The sequence below is a fragment of the Chelonoidis abingdonii genome, chromosome 16 (genome assembly GCF_003597395.2).
Source record: "Chelonoidis abingdonii isolate Lonesome George chromosome 16, CheloAbing_2.0, whole genome shotgun sequence".
In the NCBI taxonomy this organism is placed as follows: domain Eukaryota; kingdom Metazoa; phylum Chordata; order Testudines; family Testudinidae; genus Chelonoidis; species Chelonoidis abingdonii.
Genome location: NC_133784.1, coordinates 15,192,624 through 15,214,252, shown reverse-complemented (window position 1 = coordinate 15,214,252; position 21,629 = coordinate 15,192,624). Strand labels below are relative to the sequence as shown.

Here is a 21,629-nt window from a genome sequence, read left to right as displayed (position 1 = left end):
CTTTGTGCTCCATTACAGCAGCTGAGATAAGCAGGGCTGGAACTGATGACTATCTCAAAATATAATCTGAAGAGTGTGGAAGCATTCTCACAACTCTTCTCATTACGATTATTTGCTTCCTTCCATCTCTGGTGGTGGCTAGCAAGTGGTTTATTCTATGCTGGAGTGGGAAATGTTGGTTCTTTTTACCTCTTTCCTTCTGCTCTCAGCTTGATAAACAGGTTCCTCTATGTGCAAAAAATGCATTTTCAGTTTTTTTTTTTTTTTTTTTAGGTGCCCAGACACTTTCAGATATAGGTACCAAAATATTACAGCTAATTATTTAACTGGCTTCTCTTAGAAAAGCTGTAGAATATGAAAACTGAGCAGCATTCAAGTGAGTTAGAACATGTGCTCTGAAGGTTCTGGAAACAGCAGCACAAGACAAATTGTAGTGCAGGTACTGCTGCCTTCTCTTACTAAGAGTGGACCAAGGAGCATTAGATGTCAGCTATTATTTGTACATTATACTATGTTAAAACCTCTACTTTGAAAACATACAAGATGACATAATCCAGTAAAGGAGACAGTGTCAAAGCAGTAGATATAATATGAAGAGGCAGTTCCTAGACGTTAGCAATGGAAAATATGTCAGGTCACCCAGTCTATCTCCTTGCAATGCAAAATGGTTCCCTACACTCCATTATAGTATAATCAGAGGTACTAACTCTGAAACTGTGAGGCAACATATCCCTGAAGAGGTCACCATTTAGAGTGTAACACTGACCCCAAGTCACCCACTTTCTTAGTGCTCAATCCCAAGTAGGACTACATAAAATTATTTCTTTAAAGTTCAATATGAGTGACCCCACTGCCTTTCATATGGAATTTTTTCACTTTTCTTGCTGCTGGAAAAGACGGTTACTCACCTTTGTCACTGTTGTTCTTTGAGATGTGTTGCTCATATCCATTCCAATTAGGTGTGTGCGTGCTGCGTGCACGTTCGTCAGAAGATTTTTACTCTAGCAACACTCGGTGGGTCGGCTGGGTCACCCCCTGGAGTGGTGCGGTTATGGCGCTGGATATATACCACTGCCGACCCAACTGCCCTTCAGTTCCTTCTTGCCGGCTACTCTGACAGAGGGGAAGGAGGGCGGGTTTGGAATGGATATGAGCAACACATCTCAAAGAACAACAGTTACAAAGGTGAGTAACTGTCTTTTCTTCTTCGAGTGCTTGCCCATATTGATTCCAATAAGGTGATTCCCAAGCCTTATCTAGGCAGTGGGGTCGGAGTGAGATGTTGCAGAATGCAAAACTGCTGAGCCAAATGCTACATCATCTCTGGCCTGTTGAACCAATGCGTAATGTGAGGCAAAGGTGTGAATAGATGACCAGGTAGCAGCCCGACATATTTCCTAGATGGGAACATGGGCCAGGAAGGCGGAAGATGAAGCTTGAGCCTGAGTAGAATGGGCAGTGAGGTGGCTAGCCAGAATGTGAGCCAAATCATAGCATGTGCAGATGCAGGATGTTACCCAAGATGAAATTCATTGGGATGAGACCGGTAGGCCTTTCATCCGGTCTGCCACAGCTACAAAGAGCTGAGGTGACCTTCGGAAGGTTTTGTTCTCTCGATATAAAAGGCGAGAGCCCTGCAAACATCTAGGATGTGCAGCTGTTGTTCCCGACGCGATGGGTGCAGCTTCAGGAAAAAGACCGGGAGGAAGATGTCTTGATTGACATGAAAGGCAGGCACCACCTTAGGGAGGAAGGAGGAGTGTGGTCGCAGCTGTACCTTATCCTTATGGAATACTGTATACGGGGGGTCCGCTGTCAAGGCCCGAAGCTCAGATACTCGTCTTGCTGAAGTAATAGCGATGAGGAAGGCTGTCTTCCAGGAAAGGTACAGCAGTGAGCAGGCGGCCAATGGTTCGAAAGGAGCACCTACAAGCTTGGCTAGCACCAGGTTGAGATCCCAGGTAGGGGTCGGGCATCTGACTTGAGGTTACAAACATTCCATTCCCTTGAGGAACCTTGAAACTATGGGGTGAGAGAAGATTGATCGGCCATCTTCCCCTGGGTGGAAGGCGGAGATGGCTGCCAGATGCACCTTTATGGAAAAGGCTGCTAGGCCCTGTTCTTTCAGGGACCAGAGGTAGGCCAGGACAGTAGGAACGGACACCTGCCTGGGAACTGAGTTACGCTGAGCGCACCAGCAGGAGAAACGCTTCTACTTGGCCAGATATGTCATCCTAGTGGAAGGCTTCCTACTGCCCAAGAGCACCTGTTGGACCGAGGCAGAGCAATGCAACTCAGACTGGCTCAACAATGCAGCAACCATGCTGTGAGATGAAGAGACTGCAGGTCTGGATGGTGAAGCCTGCCGAAGTCCTGTGTTATGAAATCCGGCCAGAGTGGCAGGGGAATTGGGTCTGCCACTGAGAGGTCAAACAACATGGTGTACCAGTGCTGCCTCGGCCATGCTGGAGCAATAAGGATCAGGTGGGCGCTGTCCCTGCGGAGCTTGAGTAGGACTCTGTGGAGGAGTGGAAATGGTGGGAAGGCATAGAGTAGGTGCCTCTTCCACGGGATCAGGAATGCGTCTGAGAGGGAGCCCGGGAAGCATCTCTGGAAGGAGCAGAACACCTGGGATTTCCTGTTCTCTCGGGAGGCAAAGACGTCCATGTGGGGAAACCCCCACTTCTGGAAAACAGAATGGATGACATCCAGACGAATCGACCACTCATGAGACAGGAAGGATCTGCTGAGGTGATCCGCCAGAGTGTTCTGGATTCCTGGGAGAAAAGACTCTACCAAATCGATCGAGTGGGCCATGCAAAAGTCCCAAAGGTGGACAGCTTCTTGACAAAGGAGGGAGGAGCGTGCTCCGCCCTGCTTGTTTACGTAAAACATTACTGTTGTGTTGTCCATGAACACTGATACACAGTGGCCTTGGAGATGGTCTCGAAACACCCAGCATGCTAGACGGACTGCTCTCAGCTCCCGCACATTGATGTGTAAGGCCAGCTCTTGAGGCGACCAGAGGCCTTGAGTCCGAAGGCCCTCAAGGTGGGCACCCCAACCCAGAGATGACACGTCCGTGGTTAGGGCCATCAAGGGTTGCAGCGGGTGGAATGGCATCCCTGCACAGACTAGAGTGGGGTTTAGCCACCAGGTTAGGGAGCCCAGAATCTTCAGGGGAATAGTGAGCACTGAGTCCAGGCTGTCTCTGCGTGGTTGATATATTGAAGCAAGCCAAGTCTGAAAGGGATGGAGGCGTAGCCTCGCATGATTGGTCACGAAGGTGCAGGAGGCCATGTGACCTACTCGGCTGAGGCAGGTGTGCACGAACGTTGTCGGGAAGGTTTGAAGACCTCGAATAATTGAAGCCATTGCTTGAAAATGCGACTGTGGGAGGCAGGCTCTGGCCAGATTGGAGTCCAGAACTGCTCCGATGAAGTCTATTCTCTGAGTGGGTGTCAGAGTAGACTTCTCTGTGTTGATCATCAGGCCTAGGCTCCCGAAGAGGTCTTTGACGATGCACTGTGACACTTGTAACTGGGAAGTCCCTCGAATGAGCCAGTCGTCGAGATACGGGTAGGCGTGTACCCGATGACACCGGAGGGAGGTGGTGACTACAGCCATGCATTTTGTGAACACACACGGAGCCGTAGAAAGGCCAAACGGAAGTACAGTGAACTGAAAGTGTTGATGGTTGACCACAAAACAGAGGTACCGTCTGTGTGGTGGGTAAACTGCGATGTGGAAATATGCACCCTTCATATCGAGGGCGGCATACCAGTCTCCTGGATCCAGGGATGGGATAATGGTCCCCAGGGTTACCATGCGGAACTTCAGCGTTATCATGAATCTGTTGAGTTCTCACAGGTCTAGGATCGGTCATAGACCTCCCTTTGCCTTGGGGATTAGGAAGTAGTGGGAATAAAACCCCTTGCCCCTCATGTCTTCTGGCACCTCCTCTATGGCTCCCATGGCTAGGAGCGACTGGACCTCTTGTAAGATGAATTGCTCGTGAGATGGGTCCCTGAAGATGGACGGGGAGGGAGGGTGGAAAGGCGGGACTGAAACAAACTGGAGGTGGTATCCCACTTCCACCGTGTGCAGGACCCAACGATCTGAAGTTAGCTGGGACCAGTCAGGGAGGAATTGGGAGAGGCAGTTGAAAAAGCGAGGAGAAGGATCCGGTAGAGCAACTGGTGGGCCACCCTCGGGCGTCCCATCAAAAGTTCTGCTTGGGCCCTGCTGGTGGCTTAGGGGGTGCCTGATTTTGACCTCCTTGAGGGCCAGACTGCCTCCGACAATTCTCTCGACCATGCCTTCTGCTAAAGTCCTGATGCGCCCTAGGCGGGGCGTAAGGGTGGTGTGGCTGGGGCCAGAAGGTCCTGCGTTGGGTCACTGGTGTGGGCATATCCAGGGAGCGCATTATAACACGATTGTCCTTCAGACTTTACAATCTGGGGTCAGTCTTATCCGAGAACAGGCCCTGGCCTTCAAAGGGCAAATCCTGAATAGTTTCTTGTAATTCAGGGGGAAGGCCTGATACTTGGAGCCAGGAGATATGCTTCATCGTCACTCCTGACGGCAGAGTTCTGGCTGCAGAGTCTGCTGCATCTAGAGAGGCTTGGAGGGAGGTTCTTGCTACCTTTTTACCCTCCTCAAGTAGGGCCATAAATTCTTGATGGGACTCCTGGGGAAGAAGCTCTGTAAACTTCCCCAAGGACACCCACATGTTAAAGTTATATCTACTTAGGAGGGCTTGTTGGTTTGCCACTCTAAGATGGAGGCCCCCGGTCGAGTATATTTTGTGGCCTAGGAGGTCCATGCGCCTAGCCTCCTTTTACTTAGGAGCTGGGGCTTGTTGGCCATGACGCTCCCATTCGTTCACCGATTGCACCACCAAAGAGCAAGGAGATGGATAAATGTAGAGATATTCATATCCCTTTGAGGGGACTATATATTTTCTCTCTATTCCCCTTACTGTAGGTGGAATCGAGGCTGGGAATTGCCAAATAGTGTCCGCATTAGCCTGTATGGTGTGGATAAACAGAAAGGCAACTCTAGTAGGTACATCAGCCGATAGAATGTCCACGACAGGGTCCTCTATTTCAGGGACCTCCTCCACCTGTAAGTTCATATTCTGAGCCACTTGTCTCAAAAGATCTTGATGGGCCCTGAGATCAATTGGTGGAGGGCCTGAGGAGGATATTCCCGCCACCACCTCATCAGGCGAGGAGGAGGAGGAGAGGCCCGGGACCAGAAGGTCCTGTGGGGGCTCCTGTACTTGAGGAGCATCATCTGCATCAGGTGGAACCTGGGTGTCTGCAGATGATATCAGAGACTCATCCATGCCCGTGGGGGGGGCGGGGGAGGTGGCTTACTGTCGCCTCTGGTACCCGGTGTTGTGACGGGGCTGACTGTGGAGCCACTGATGGAGCACCTTGGGCTTGGTGGTATGCCCACGGTGTCCAGAAGGACCAGTGATGAGGCCCTGGCTTGTGGCTCTGGCTCTCTGGGAATATATGGCTGGGGATGTCAGAGTCACGTTCCTGAGAATAGGATGCGCTACCAGCCTGTGATGACACCGATGTGTGTCTCGATGGCCACGGCGGTGCCGATAGACCCTGGGAGGGCGCCATTGTTCTGGACGCTCGATCCCGGGGCGGTACCAGGAGCTATAACGGTACCATGAGCAAGACCGTGACCTTCTACTATAGCGGTGCTGGGAGGTCGACCGGGATCTCAAGTCCCTTCGTCTGGAGCGACTGCGGGATACATGGTGCTGAGAGCGGTGCCATGAGTCGGATCAGTACCGGGGGTATCTGGCCAGCGAATGAGATGTCGAACGGTGCCGCAATGGAGAGCGGTGCTGGGACTACGAGCGGCGCCAGGAGCAGGAACGGCGTGATCAAGAGCGTCTGTGAGACTATGATCTTGAACGACGTCTTTCCGTTGGACCAACGGAAGGTGGCCTTACCAGGGCCGGTTTCCCGATGGATTGTATGACCTGCACCGGCAGTGCCGGGGGTTGAGGCCGTGTTGACTCCGTCATGGTGATGAGCTCCCTTTCCGTGGAGAAAGTCTCCGGTGTAGAAGGGAGGGCAAGCTCAACCCAGCATGAGCCAGGGAGCTGTCAGGCACCGGACTCAACGGCCCTTGTGGGACCGGAATCGACGGTGCCGCGCTTGGTGGAGCTGCAATCTGCGGTGCCACAGTCGACGGTGCCACGGCAGATGATGGTGCCGGACAAGCCATCTTCGAAGAGCGCTCCTTCTGTGGAGCTGTAGCAGCTGGAGCGGTATGTTGCTTCCTGGGTCTTGGGGACAGGGAGCAGTGCCAAGCAGGTGTCGGTGCTGGTAAGGGTTGGTGCTGGGGCTCCTTCTCGGTACCAGAGTTGTCCGGGGCCGAAGGGGCGCTCCTTACAGAAGCAGTCTGTTGGGTGCTCGGTACCGACGTTGCAGGACTAAGTGCCGACTCTATGAGGAGCTGTTTCAATCGGAAGTCCCGCTCCTTCTTTGTCCTTGGTTTAAACGACTTGCAGATGCGGCACTTATCAGTAAGGTGGGATTCCCTTAGGTACTTGAGGCAGGAGTCGTGGGGATCCCCTATTGGCCTCAGCTTCTGGCACGCAGAGCACGGTTTGAATCCCAGTGCATTGGGCATGGGCCCGTACCGGGGTAGACGAAAGGGGCTAATCCCCGATCCCCCCTTAAACTATATACACTAACTATAAATACAACAACTAATACTAACTATAAGAACTCGAACTATACACACAATAAACAGCAAAGAACTACAAGTAGCTAGGGATGTGGAGATCAGCAAAGCCATGCTCCACAGTTCCAACGACCGTCACGGGTGGTAAGAAGGAACTGAAGGGCCGTTGGGTCGGCAGGGGTATATATCCGGCGCCATAACCGCGCCACTCCAGGGGGCAACCCAGCCGACCCACTGAGTGTTGCTAGGATAAAAATCTTCTGATAAACGTGCACGCGGCGCACGCACACCTAATTGGAATCGATATGAGCAAGCACTCGAAGAAGAATGTCCAATTCCCTCACAACCACACAACCTTCTAGGTGCTACCTTGGAGACAGGAGAGACGATGGCTCCATAGAGATTGTGCTCAATCTCTGCTGTTGGCGTTTTCGAGAGACCCATGCCTTCTACAGTGTGCAGCTTCCTCACAGTTATGTTTGCAGAGACTGTGGAGGGAAATAAAGAAGTTAAATTAAACTCAAGATCTGACTCTGCAACTGTGGAACATGATTAGTTATCTCAGCCCTGGCTCAAACAGAAAGTGAATATCTATATACATAAATTAAGGTTACTTACCAGTAATCAGAGTTCTTTGAGACAAGACCCTGCACATCCACACTTACACGATCAAAGTGCCTGATCACAATATCTCAGAATCTCTAGTGAAGAGTGTCCATTGGGGCTACTCATTCCCCTTCCTTTGCCCTTGTGCAGGGTTCTACAAGTTTAAAAAGAGTAGCAGTTCCAATCACTCTTCAGTTCCTTCTGCTAATTCAGGAATTGTGAAACTAAAGTCCCAAAGAAATGGGGAAGGTGAGTGAAGGAGTATGAATGTACAGAGGCTCATCTCAAAGAACTCCTGTTACTAGTAACTAACCTTTATTTTTTCAAATGGTCTCTGCACATTCTTATTTGTGGGAGTTTAGCGAGCAGTACCAGCTCAAAAAAGGAGGACTGAAGAGTTCTAGATTAACAAGGACTGCAAAATTGCCAAAAATGAGTGCCACGTCATGAGTGACTACAACCTTTTACTCTCCCCAAACAGGCCACAACTGAAAAAAAGACACCTGAAAGACTTATGCAGAGCTTCAAGTAACAGCCTTCCAAACTGACTAAGATCATAAAAAGACAAGCTATGGAAACAACATTAGGCTTAGCTGAGGCCTGGTCTACACTGGGGGGGCGGGAATCGACCTAAGATATGCAACTTCAGCTGCAAGAATAGCAATGTGAGGTTGACTGCCGCCGCTCCCGCGTCAACTCCGCTTCCGCCTCTCGCTGCGATGGAGTACAGGAGTCGACGGCAGAGCAAATCAGGGATTAATTTATTGCATCTACACTAGACACAACAAATCAATCCCCGATCGACTGATCACTACCCGCTGATCCAGCGGGTAGTGCAAACATTCCCTGAATATATTTTAATATCTTTAGGTGGCTGAACACCAGTCTTGTCATAAGAATGGTCATACACAAACTGATGGATTCGGGCAACCTTTGAGCTTTGATGGAAAGATCCCCAGTCCCATCTGTTAGCCACTATATAAAAGTTAAGCATAGTATACACCACATTAATAGGTACGGTATTAATAAAACAACACTATATAGATTGGTGTTGGGAAGTTGTGTTAAATGAATTTATTATGGTCTTCCCAAAATTCTGTTTACTCATTTCAAGCAACCCACAATTACTTTGCAAAGCTGAAGTCAGCTTTAGCATTAGAACAGCGTTTCTCAAACTGGGGTCCGCAGACTGCTGGGGGTCTGCGGGCCCCACTGATCAACTCCTCCCCCTCTCCCAGAGCCTCCTGCACACCAGGGAACAGCTGTTTCCCAGCATGCAGGAAGTGCTGGGAGGAAGATGGAGGAGTGGGGATGGGGCGGAATTATGTCTGGGACTGTCAGCCCTGCTGATCAACTCCTCCTCCTCTCTCCTGCACACCAGGGAACAGCTGTTTCCCAGCATGCAGGAAGTGCTGGGAGGAAGATGGAGGAGTGGGGATGGGGCGGAATTATGTCTGGGACTGTCAGCCCTGCTGATCAACTCCTCCTCCTCTCTCCTGCACACCAGGGAACAGCTGTTCAGTGGCGTGCACGAGGCGCTGGGAGTAAGGGGGAAGAGCAGGGACGGGGCATGTTTGGGAGAAGAAAGAGGCGGGGAAGAGGAGGGACAGGGGTGGAGTGGGGGCGGAAAGAGGTGGGTTGGGGTAGGGCATGGGGGGAGGGGTGGAGTGGAGGGGGGCAGCTCCTGGGGATGAGCGGGGAGGTTTCAGGGTCCGTGAAAAATTTTAGATCAAAATGGGGGTCCTCACATTATTAAAGTTTGAGAACCGCTGCATTAGAAAATAGGAGACTTGTACAAAGCATTTATGCATCTTTGACTTTGGCCAAGTACAGAGACAGGGAATACTTTCATAGCTCATCAACACTAGATATGGGAAACTATAGACAAGTACCAAGGACAAAGCTGGCACAAACTAATGGGTTAAACTAAAATTGTGTGTGTAAAGAGTTTAACCTGTAAAATCATACTATAAATACTACTAGCTGAAATACATATCTTTGAAGTACACCTTCTGCATAAAGTGAAGATGCTACAAGAATTTGCTCCACAGAAGGGAGGTATTTATGTTTCCTTTTTGTACTGTACTGTTGTCTCTTAAGACAATAAATTTGGCTAAGCTTGGTTATTTGATCTCTTGAACATTTTGAAGAAAAAGCCATGAGTGTAGTCAAACAAATGGCTACATCTTTTAGTAATTACGTCCTATATGCCCTTAGTTTTGGGAGGACCCTTGAAAATACAATCATTGCCTAAGAGGACCAAATTTAAGATCCATGAATATCCAAAGTATGGAATCAGAGTTCCTGGATGTGAATTAAGCTTAGGAAAGTAATGGCCTGAGTAGGATGGACACAGGAGACCATCATAGTCAGGATTAAGGGAGAGGATGCAGCAGATACTTACTTTTCTGAATAGAATATGGTGTATGGACAACTAGTCCTTTAGATCTGAATCTTGATTATTCTCTGGGCTGGAAGGAAGCAAATATGCATGGAGCAGCTCAAATGTATCTGTCTCACCACCCAGGGGCGGCTCCAGGCCCCAGCATGCCAAGCATGTGCTTGGGGCGGCATGCCGCGGGGGGTGCTCTGTCGGTTGCTGGGAAGGCGGCAGGCGGCTCCGGTGGACCTCCCGCAGGCATCCCTGCAGAGGGTCCGCAGGTCCTGCAGCTTCAGTGGAGCATCAGCAGGCACGTCTGCGAGAGGTCCACCAGAGCCGCGGGACTGGCGACTGGCAGAGCGCCCCCCCGTGGTGTGCCACTGTGCTTGGGGAGGCGAAATGGTTAGAGCCGGCCCTGTCACCGCCGCACCCTCAGCAATGGAAAATCCAGTCTCCTTTGCCCTGGCCATCGTGGCAAAGCAACTACCACAAGCAGCCCCAATGGTATACAGAGCAACCACCTCATTAATTTGGTTATTGGAGAGTGAGCAAAAAAATGACCTATGACCCAGAGAGTGGAAAGCTCACACAACACACAACAACAAAAATGCATCTTAAGATAGTCCAAGTTAAAAGCAAGGGAGTGCTGTTCCAAGTCCACTTCATTTTGTGTTCCGATGAATTTTTTCCATTTAATTGTTAGTTGTGCTTGGTTAAAACCCTTCTGTTCTCCAATTCCTCATTTGCCAGGGAAAGATGGCCGCTGCATTCTCAAAAAAAAGGGCAACTTCTTGACCCAGCTGGCTAGATCAAGCCGTCATTTGTCAATTGCTGTAATACATTAGTGAGGTGTTGTCCATCAGAACTGGGACAGATTTGGATTTAATCACAGGGTTTAGCTCCAATAAACTGATGTGGAGCCTGACGTCCTGGAGAGTGTGAAAAACAAGTTGAGTATCACTGCAAATGATAAGGGAGCTCTTTTGTCTTTCACAGGTAAGCATCTTGTATGTTCTGAGACGTTGTGGCTGAGGTGCTTATTGCATCAAGAAGGTGCACTGGTAAGGAATCTGTACTCATGCAGAGAAGTTGCAGGTTTGGAGTCTAAGAAGGGATCCAATGACCCTATCTTTTGTGGAGGGATGAAAGGGAACTATTTATAGCAAATTCCAAGGACTGGAACAACATGCATGTTTCCTGAGGACCAAACTCTAGCTATATACATGGATTCCCTAACATCTGAGAAAAATAATTAGGATAGTCAGGCAACTGGTGAAAACCTTTTGTGCCACAGAGAGGCCAAATCCATGTATGGTACAGCTTTATTGGTAATGTCCTCTCACTGAGGCTCTCAAGTGGCAAGCACAACTGCTCCATCAAAACAAAAGAAGTGCTCAGTAAAGGCAAAGCATGAAAGCTCTCAGATGTGTCTGGCCCAAAGGAAGGCTCAGAATCACAGGTATAGCAACAGTGGCACTAGCCAATTCCAGACTCTGGACTGGTGCTAACAAAGTCCTCATGCTGCTCCCAAGGATTCCTTAGATAAGTGCTCCCTCCATACCAGAGCCACTCTGGAACGGGATGCTGAAGAGTCCTCCTACTGATTTTGAATTGGAAGCTAGTTGTAGCAGCAATTTGGTAATCCAGAGAGTCACCAAAAGCCAGATGCCTTGTGAGGTGTCATTTAAAAACTCATAATTTGCTGATCAGTAATATCATGGCAAAATGGATGTAGCAGCGTTATATGTGACGTTATAAACATAAGCTGAGATCACGACTAAAAGTATATTTTCCAGGGAAGTTTGGGGAATGGCCAAATCAGTTCCTCAGAGACAAAGGCAAGCTGACACCTCAGCCAGCTGTAAACAAGGCAGATGGGCCATTACCTGCTAAGTGGCCATTCTTTGGCAGGAAAGAGATAGGAGCAAAAACCTACATCTTAGCAAAAAAACAGCATGAAGTTTCCTTTCATACAGACTGCCTATCACCTTACTCCCAGCTGGAAGTAAGGAATGCTTTTCAAAGGAGGGACAGGACTATAAAAAGATGGGGCAGACACCCCAAGGCATCCCATCCTCCTCCTTCTCTATCCATTGATTTACTGCATGAGAATGGACCTAGGCTATGTCTACACGAGCCCTTTTGATGGTATAACTTATGTCAGGGGTGTGAAAAAACACATCCCTGAGAAACATAAGTTACACTGACAGAAGCGCTGGTGTGGACAGTGCTATGGTGTGGATGCTCGGCTGGAGCGGCTTCCGCTGCTTGTTGGGGGTGGTTTCATTATGTTGATGGCAGAGCTTTCTCCTGTCAGCACAGAGTAGCCACAAGGGAGATCTTACAGTGGCACAGCTGCATGAGTAGAGCTGTACCATTGTAAGCTCTCTAGTGTAGACATGGCCAAAGGAAGCAGCCATTAAACAGAATCACAGAATATCAGGGTTGGAAGAGACCTCAGGAGTTCATTAGTCCAACCCCCTGCTCAAAGCAGGACCAATCCCCAGACAGAATTTTGCACCAAATTGCCCCCTCAAGGATTGAACTCACAACTCTGGGTTTAGCAGGCCAATGCTCAAACCACTGAGCTATTCTAAGAAGTTTGGCCAAGTAAGACTGTTGAGAGCATGTGGTGAGAAAAACTTTGCTTTGAATTTAACATAGCTTGTTAAGTTAGGCACTAGCTGTATTTTATCTTTATTTTTCTTGTAACCATTTCTGACTTTCATGCCACATTACTTGTATTCACTTAAAATCTCTCTGTTTGTAGTTAATAAATATGTTTTATTTAATCCAGTGTGTTTAAACTGAAGTGTCTGGGAAACTCCATGTGGGGTAAAAAGTGTACATATATCTATTAAAGAAATACAGATTTTATATGAATTTGTACTGTTTAGGAGAGGGCTAGGCAGTACAGGACCTATATTTCTGGTGGAAAACCTAAGACTTGGAGAGTGCTGGGGTCACCCTGCAGTATAACCAAGACTGGTAAGAGAAAAAGTGTGGCTGGCTGGCTGCAGCACACACAGAGATCTAGCTAAGAGTGACTTGCATGGTGGAGGCTGTTTGTGAGCAGTCCAGACCGGAGGCTACAACAGCAAAGCCATGTAAAGGGCACCCCAGGTTACAGGGGAGGAGTGACACAGTTACTTATTAGAATGGATTGTACCCTAGGTATGTTACAGTGGCCGGACCTCAAATTAGGATGAGATTCTGGTCCTTTTGAAAACTGCAGTTGACAGCACTAGACTTCGTCAATCCAGAGAGTTTGGTTCCAATTATGCTAAGCTCACAATCAATGGTGTCCTACCCTAGTCATTGAAATTGGTCAAACTGGTCAATCCATAGACCTCAGTGCCACTCATATGTAACACGAACACTTTAGCAAGTGATTTTCCAGTATCAGGGGTGCTGAACCATTAGTCAATTCAGATGGATCCAGGAACTTCACGCTAAGAGTAGAATCAATGATGCCAAGTCCTCAGAACCAGACTAGATCAAGGCATCGAGGTCTGGGGTGCTCACTGCAAATCACAGTGGGCACTTGACCACTTTTCCAAGTGGTTTCCAAGAGGTGAAGGTGGCAGGTCCTCAGCACTGGACTTAGTCAAACTTGGAAAGATCTGGGGAAACTGAACTACTTTATCAAGTGGTTCTCCAGAGTTAACAGTGCTGGATCCTTACAACAGGATTTTGTCAACCAAGATTGAGCCAGGGCTTTCATTCCACTGGTACCAGGCACAGAACCATTCTGGTGAGGGGTATCTCTAGACTTGATGCTGGATTTTCAGACAGACAGATTTAGTCAACAAGGCCTGAAAAGTCTCTCTGTCAGATGAGGTGTCTCTCTCATTTTTACAGGTCCAGCCAACACCTGTGTCAGATTGTCATCCTTCTCTCCACTTCTTTTTCTTCTCTTTCTTAAGAAAAGCTGATTACGTAACTGATAAACTACAAAATTAAAAAAATATAGTCCCTGAAGGGTAGAAGAAAAAAAAACACATTGAGGGATACATCGAGGACACTGCATGCAATCTGAGCTCATTGGACCTTTGGGGATTAGAAGGAAGTGAAGGGTGGTTGGGATCACTCCCCTTTTTACACCCTTGAAACCCTACCTAGGGAGGGAAGAGTAAGTAGCTCAAAAGGACATTGCTCACTAGAAGATTCCAAGAGCTTGAGACACAGATGCTGTAATCCACAAGTAGGAATGTGCAGAGGGCACTCGGAGGAAAAAAAAGGTATAAAATATGAACAATCAATATTTTTGTATGACTGTTTTATATCCATTGATACAAATTCTATGGTGTGAAATTTTTAGTCAATAACCATTCTTTCGTGAATGGTTTTAACCGGATGTGATGTATTTTCTACATATACATAAGCAACACAAATATAATACTCAAGGGCGTAGACACTTTGCATTCTTGCCCACTTTAGGTGCATTAATATGGCACCTTACAAAGCATGACAGAAATCTGTCCCTCCTTCATCCTGACTTGCCATATAGTTCAAAACTGAACTCTTCTCATTCAAGCCAAGGTTTTGTCTACATACAAACCTCCACTGTTTTAACTAAAGGTATGTTTTTAAACAAATGTAGTTAAATAGGTGCAAGTTTCTCTGCAGATACTCTTATTTCAGTTTAAAACGGAATTATTTTTAGTAAGATAAAGCAAAATAAGCCATTCTCAAAGTGAAATAAGAATTTCTGCACACAATCGCACCTGTTTCAGTAAATCAGTTTAAAAACACACCTTTAGTTAAACTGGTGGAAGTCTGTGTATAGGCAAGGTCCAAGTCTTGCTTGGGGATTAAATATTACCCAGATGTAATACAGTTGCAGAATTCTCACCTGGCTTGCTCAATGGGTGCCTGGAATTGTCCAGTCTTCCCAACACATGCCTACCAGCTAGGCTAGCCTGATAGACGGACTCCAACTCAGAGATCTCCTGCTCTGTGTCTTGATTCCACTGTGGGTGAAACTGAACTGGGGTCCCATTCAGGTCATCTCTGACTGTTCTGTGATCAGAAAGGGGTGGATTTCTCCCTGCCACAGGAAGCCATTCTGTATTTTTACAGTCTAGTTCAGAACTGTAATACCTGGTGACATTGTCCACCCAGCGATCCACAGGCATAGAAGCACCCATGCCAATGGCAGTTCCATCATCCACCTGTCTCACATCTCCCGCATGAGTGTGCCTTTCCTGGGAGAGTGCAGGGTCAGACACATTCTGTCCACCTCTTCTACACTGGTCTTCACTGTGTGATCCAGGACTCTTAGAGGTAATGAGTTGAGTGCTAAAACCCTCCATGGAAGCAAACCCATCCCTAACATCTAAGGATGAATGCAACTTTTCGGAAGACTGGGTTCTGTTTTCTTGACTTTGAGGAATTAATTGCCTGTAGCCTGAGGTTGAAGAATTGGTGAATGACTCCTGTATCAGCCTTGGAGACTTCTCATCCTGACAGACTGCAGCAGTCCACCCTCTCTCATGTGCACCTTCTTTCTGGGAGACCCCATGCAGTCTCTGAAACTGCTCTGCCAGGGAACGAACATGCCCCTTTGAGCTATGGGTCTTAGATTTGCAAGTCTCCATGTTGCTGAAGTCATCCTGTGGGAGCAGTAAAGTTTCACGGCTGTTTGTTCTAGGGTACTTGTTTGCTGTTTGTAAGGGAACCAGGGGGCACTGAAGTGACAGGGATGAAGCAGCAGAGATCATGGAATGATAGCCCCCTACCTGATCAATGCTAGTGGGCACTGGAGAGTTTGACAGACTGAAGCAAGGACTATGCAGACTGCTTTTATTGGGAGATGATGCTTGCGCTGGATGGGGACAGGGGACTAGTGTAGGCAAAGACCCAGAGTTGACTGTATTAAATTTAATTTTGTGCTGAGGTTTGAGAACAGCTGTAATGTCATGGACTTCTTCTAACTTGCTGCTGCAGCCCCTATGGTCTTTCAGCCCTTTGGCAGGGGCCCCATCAAGCTCCATAACATGGTGGGCATCATTCTCAGTCTTTGTGGGTCTCTCAGTCAACCCACGCCCATACGGAAAAGAGAGAGCTTGGCCATCGAAATTAGCAGAAGCAGCCTGGAAGTTAGGAAAGGTCCTATTTGGAGGACTGCTTGCAGGAACGGGTAGGGAGGAAGACTCTGGATATAATGATGAGTGCACTTCATGGCAGGAAGCGGGTGGGTTGAAGAAAGAACTGGACCCGAATTCCACTTCTCCGTTGGGTTCCAGTGATACCTCCCGGCTCAGCAGTACTTGGAGCGGGCCAGTCTGTTCACTAAAATACACAGAAATGGCAACTAATTATTAGTAACTCTCTTCTTTTTTTGAATTATCCCTAAGGTGTGGAACTTGCTCCCCCTTAACATCCACCTCAATCCACTTCTCTCTGCACAAACACAAATTAAAAACTTCCCACCCAAATAATTGCTTTTGTTAATTTGACAACATCTCCATTTTATTTCCTCACAACTTTTTTTTATTGTAACTCAATCTATTTTATTCATTTCAAATTTTAAAAGTTATTTTTATTATAAGATTTTACTGTTATATTTTTACAAATATTGTACAACACACTGAGCACTTTGGCTAGGGGTTTGTGTGTGTGTGTGTGTGTGTGTACATTATAAAGATAAATAATAAAAATAAATTTTAAATTAAGTATTACAAGTTCCCCTCCAAAATCAACATCTCCAGGAGATTTCTACAAACCATACAAGAGAATCATTATGTTTATGATCTCAAGAGAATCATTATGTTTATGATCTTAACATAAACAGGCAACATTCCACTCAGGTTCTCTTTTCTAAAGTAATGGGAAATAACTTTGGGAAGGAAAGGAATAGAATAGAATGCAATACATTTCCCTCAGTTTCCTTCTCCTCATTTTTTTTTTCAGCTTTGAGTAATTTATCCAATACATTAAAGGAAGCATTTAAAAGCATTACAAACCATGCATACATGTCTTGCATAAAATATAAACTGTGCATGTCCTTGGGTCACTTTGTATTTCTTCTGCATTAATTAGCATTATAATATGCAACCAGAAAGTCACATGAGTCAGTGATATGAATAAAAGCAGAGGACTGGAAACAACTCTGATAGACAGCTATAGCCCAGCTAGCTGTCAAACTGAAAACTACTTCTGCTGCTTAAAGCCGCACTTAGTGTTGGTTAGAATAATGCTCTAACCTTAATCTGGATATGCAGAATGACAATGCTGTGCAGCTAAACGCTGATGCATAGTTAGGATAATTATTTCCTACAGGGACAAAAAAGACTATTGTGTGACTTCAATCCTACCAGTTTGTCTCCTCATGCAGATCTAGAAATCAAAGCTACTATCATGCAGAAGATCCAACTGAGTATTCATGGGGGAGTATGATCTTAGGTTTGAGTAATAATAAACTTTGTGCTGTTTATAATGCTGATGTATATCAAAATAAAGGCACAAAAATCAAGATACAAGCAGATATGTCTCACTGACTGCAGAGTTAAAACTCACTGCAGTAGAAACTTATTGTACAAAATAATATTTTTCTGATAGGGCTGTTCCTTTAGCAGGAATGGGCACTTATGCAATATATTTGAGTTTGATGTGTAGAAAGATATGTTTAAAGGTATAATGCTCTAAAAAAAACAAAACAACAACTGCCAGCCCCCGACGTCAGGTTTCCGTGTTTCTCCTACAACTGAGGGCATTGTGGACCTCTAATTAGTACAGGGATCTGCTTTCTTTGTACATAATTCAACAGCTTCAAGAACAGAATGGAACCCTGAATTCTAGCCTTTTCAGGTATGGATTTCATCACTTATTTCCCTGCAGTGTTTTTAAAAAGGGACACTCACATGAGATTCCACCTAGGCATTTGGTCGCACAGCATGTAGTGGGGGAAGTGGAAGAAGGAAAGAAATAGGTGGAGAAGCTGCCAGGAAGCTAGGCAAGGAGGATTCTAGAGGTGTTGGGGATGGCAGGCAGAAAAGGGTAGAATGGTGTTACAATAGGGAACTAGGATGGGCTGAATAAGATGTGAGAGCAGAGAATCAAATGGAGTACACAGAATGGAGGAGAAAAGTAGAAAAGAAAGTGTCCTGCTGAGGAAACTGGAGAGGCTGCTAAGTCAGACTAGAGGCAGCTGGGAGGCAGAGAACCTGGTTGCAGAATGGAAGTGGCGTCAGGAACAGTGGTCAGGAAACAACAGAAAGGTGACAGGGCAAGGATGGGTTATGAATGAACCTTTTTCTCCAAGAACTGCACCAGTGCACCAAAGAAAAGGTGGGCTAGAAGAAAGATTCAATGAATTTTTCACTGTTAAGAGCACTGCAAACATGTAACTGCCCTCCTCTTGGTAGTTATTTCAGGGCATTCATTATAATACCGCTTAACTGAATTGAGCCCTGAAGATATTTGCTAATTTTTCTTTTTTAAAGCTTTTTATTTCACCTTAAAACACACCTCTCCTTTTAACAGGTCACTTATCTATTGCATTCTCTCTCTTGATGCACGTCTTTTCTATCAGCAGGTCAGAATTAATTTCTAAAAACGTCTATTACAGGCCATGTTTTGACTTGGTGCACATAACCTGGCCAGCTAAGACCGTAGATGCACTGAAGTGCGCTCTCCTATAACATGGTATGATCTGAGAATGCCATGAGGAAGAACACTACAGGATCTTGAGTAACCGGGGGAACACACAGTTCACTACTTCTTTCCAGACCATGCTGTTGGTAGGTGTGGATCAGAACTGGTGTACTGTGATAAACTTGGACTACCTTGTAGACTGGGTCATGATGCCCCCCTGTGGTGGGTGGCAGGTTGGCGGCGGCGGCGGCTGCTGCGATGACTGTTGCTGCATGCGATCCTGGAGGCTCCGTGCTTTTCGGATACTGATTTGTAGCTTCTTATCGACTAGGGCTCTGCTGTGAGTGCTAGAGCTGGCATCATGCATGGCAAATCTTAGTTTAGCTAAAATGCAAAAGAAAACATAGCAGAAACAAAAAACAGAAAAAAAGACTAAAATTGAAAAAAGAAAAAAGAAAAAGAAAAAAAGATGTAGCAAGAACATAAAACATGGACCATGCAAATGCTGCCACAGATAAGTTTACAGGGATGCTTTCATTTCCATTAATGCACATTCAAGTTAGCAAGGTGTCCAAACAGGTTAACTGAAACTAAATCAAAATGAGTCAAAAGAAAAATCTAGTTTTTAGCCAAACCCCTCCTCCTCCTAACACGGGGTGGGTCTTTCTCCAGCCCTCACACAAACACTGTGTCATTCTCAGTCTTCCATCTATACAACTCCTTATGCCCATATCATGATCCTTTTATGTGCAAGGGAACCTGGTCGGGATGTGAAATCAGGGTATAGCCAGGTGGGGTGCAGACTAACAGAGCTTTCATGAGGACTGTATGTTGACCCTTATTTTGTAACACAGAAAAGCCAATTTCTATAACCATATTTTTGCCTTTGCAAATCCATGGTACTACCTGCTCCGTTTTCAATCTTACTAACCAGCAAGTGGGGAATGGAGGTTTGGGTGGGATAGCCAGCCAATTAAATTATAACATATCAAAACAAAAAAAATGCAATAGCACATAACTCCCATAATTCACAGCAATATTTAGCCCTTCAAAATCTTGATGTCATCTGTTCCTCCTGAGATGTGAATAAGTACAGCATAGTTCATTCCTTTTCTTGTTGGTGACTGGAGCGTCATCTTCTCTCATGCTCCTTTCCTACATGCTGTGCTGGCAGGTTTAGGGCTTAAACTCTTTGCAAACTGGTCTCTTGATTGGGAAAACTGCTTACTAAGTATAGGAATGCAGGAGAGGGAGTCACCTACCAGTTAGCAGCAAGAGGGACAAACTAACATCCCATTGCACTAGAGATAATAGCCCAGAGGGAACCAGGGTGCTGGAGGGGACTAAAATCCAGAAACCAGGGTGCTTAGAAAGAGGAGGTACTAGCTCCAAGCATACTAGTATGGCTAGCACGCTCCTCATTTTCCCAGCTGAGAATTTCAGATGACTAGTCAGTAAATTTTACAGTCCTGTTCTGTGATATTAGTAAACTGTCAAAAGCACAGTAGCTCAGGCAATTAGAGTTACTTACATATAGCTTCGTTACAGAGAGCAAAAGCTGCAGCACAATCTCCCTTCTGCTCCTGATGCAGCGACTCTTCAAAGATTGAGTCTGCTTCCTGCATGGACCTCTCAAAGCCATCACTCCTTCCTGCAATGGGCAGCACTCTTCATTTCATTTGCATTCTTTTTTTGTTTCTCCTTTACCCTCCCTCCCATTTGTGAGTACAAAACCCTTCTATAAAGGAGTCATTTGTAGTAGCTCTTCTGTAGAGGCTGTACCTTTCCCAGACTCTCATTTCCTCTTTAAAGGGTATTACAGGGTGACCAGATGAGAGGAACAAAACAAATATTGGGACACATCAGGACAAACATTGATTGGGACAAACAACTAAATATCTGGACGTCTGGTCACCCTAGGGTATGATGATGTTGCGAGGCACGGGGGACTGCATGAGTCACAAACCTCTGAGACTAGGCATACCCTTCAATTAACGTAACTGTCCAGATCAGGTAATCATAAGCACCCCATCTCAGATAAAAGGAGTGTAAACCCACCCAGGAGTTTTACACTGGATGAGTGGAGGGGCTTTTGCTGTAGATTGTTTTGGGTAAAGTAAGTGTGTGTGCGCGCATGTGCACGTGTACATAACAGAGACAGGCAGAGGCAAAAAGCAAGAAAGCCAAGCAGTAGCCTATGAGCACAGTGTGGCTCTGGAAAAAGCTAGAAAGAGAGATTTTGGGACTGGTTTTTGGGTAAACAGGTTTGGGACTGTAGGCTAAGATACTGCTCATTTTGTTCTTGGTCCTCCTCTGTGCAGAGAAGCAGGACTTTGTACATTTCTTGTAAATAAATAAGACTGCATGAAAGAAAATACCAGACTGTCAATCAAATTCTGTTCTCTGGGCTTGTCTACAGCAGAAAGTTGCAATGCTTTAACATATGATGTGATTTTAAATGGATTTTGTTGAATTGGTGCAAAAGATCAATTTATTTACATCAATTAAGAATCAATTTACCCTAAACCCAAAGAAGCCACACTTGAACTGAAATAAGTGTGTCTAACATAGAGGGCTGTATTAGTTTAACTTAGTCTGTTTAAAAATCACACCTTATGTTAAGCTTTCTACTGTAGGCAGGACTCTGCTATAACCATGTAAATTCACTGACTTCAGCTGAGTTACTTCCAATTTACATGAAGGTAACAGAGCAAACTTTGACATTATATCTCCAAATTCCAATCAGTGCTACTTCTACTACTTTGCAGGTGAGATTGCAAAATCAAGTATTATTAGATGCTAAACTGATGTCTGGAGCAGTAGTTCTACTGTAAATCACAGCCTGTGGCTAGTCTCTTAGAGTGACTTATTCATCTGACTGTTAACAGAATTTTTTGATTAATTGCTTCTTTGTCAGAACATGCTGATTAGTCAGAACAAACTTGTTGAAGAAACGTATCTGTTTCAATTCAAATGTTTTCAGGAAGATTTTCAGGTCCAGGATGGAATTTCCGGTGACAGTGACGGAGAGAGACATATCTACTCCCAGCCCCAGAATAGCCAATAACCCACTGGTTAGGGAACTCACCTGAGATAGTGGGGATCCAGCTTCAAGTCCCTGACCTAAATGAGGCAGAGCAGAGAGAGGAAGCTGGGTCTCCCCCATCTCAGCTGAATGCCCTGAGCACTGGGCTACTGGCTATTCTGAGGGGGTGTCATAAACAGATAGTAGGAGTTAATAGAACAGAAGTACTTTATATCTCTTTTGACTGTAAAGGGTTAACAAGTTCAGTAAGCCTGGCTGTCACCTGATCAGAGAACCAATCAG

General features: G+C 46.1%; 2 protein-coding genes across 3 annotated transcripts in view; one reads left to right on the top strand and one right to left on the bottom strand.

The window, feature by feature from the left end:
- Positions 1–21,629, top strand: part of SEC24C (SEC24 homolog C, COPII coat complex component) — a 647,635-nt gene that overhangs the window by 203,506 nt on the left and 422,500 nt on the right. The gene's annotated exons all lie outside the window — the stretch shown is intronic.
- Positions 1–21,629, bottom strand: part of USP54 (ubiquitin specific peptidase 54) — a 235,150-nt gene that overhangs the window by 8,612 nt on the left and 204,909 nt on the right. The window contains exons 18-21 of one of the 2 annotated variants that reach the window (XM_075072847.1): positions 19,833–19,952; positions 18,493–18,685; positions 14,559–15,997; positions 7,087–7,205 (exon numbers count right to left, since the gene is read on the bottom strand). In XM_075072847.1, coding sequence (XP_074928948.1) covers positions 7,087–7,205; positions 14,559–15,997; positions 18,493–18,685; positions 19,833–19,952 — 1,871 coding nt within the window. The remainder of the gene's footprint in view (positions 1–7,086; positions 7,206–14,558; positions 15,998–18,492; positions 18,686–19,832; positions 19,953–21,629) is intronic. The other variant, XM_075072848.1, reaches the window with a different exon arrangement.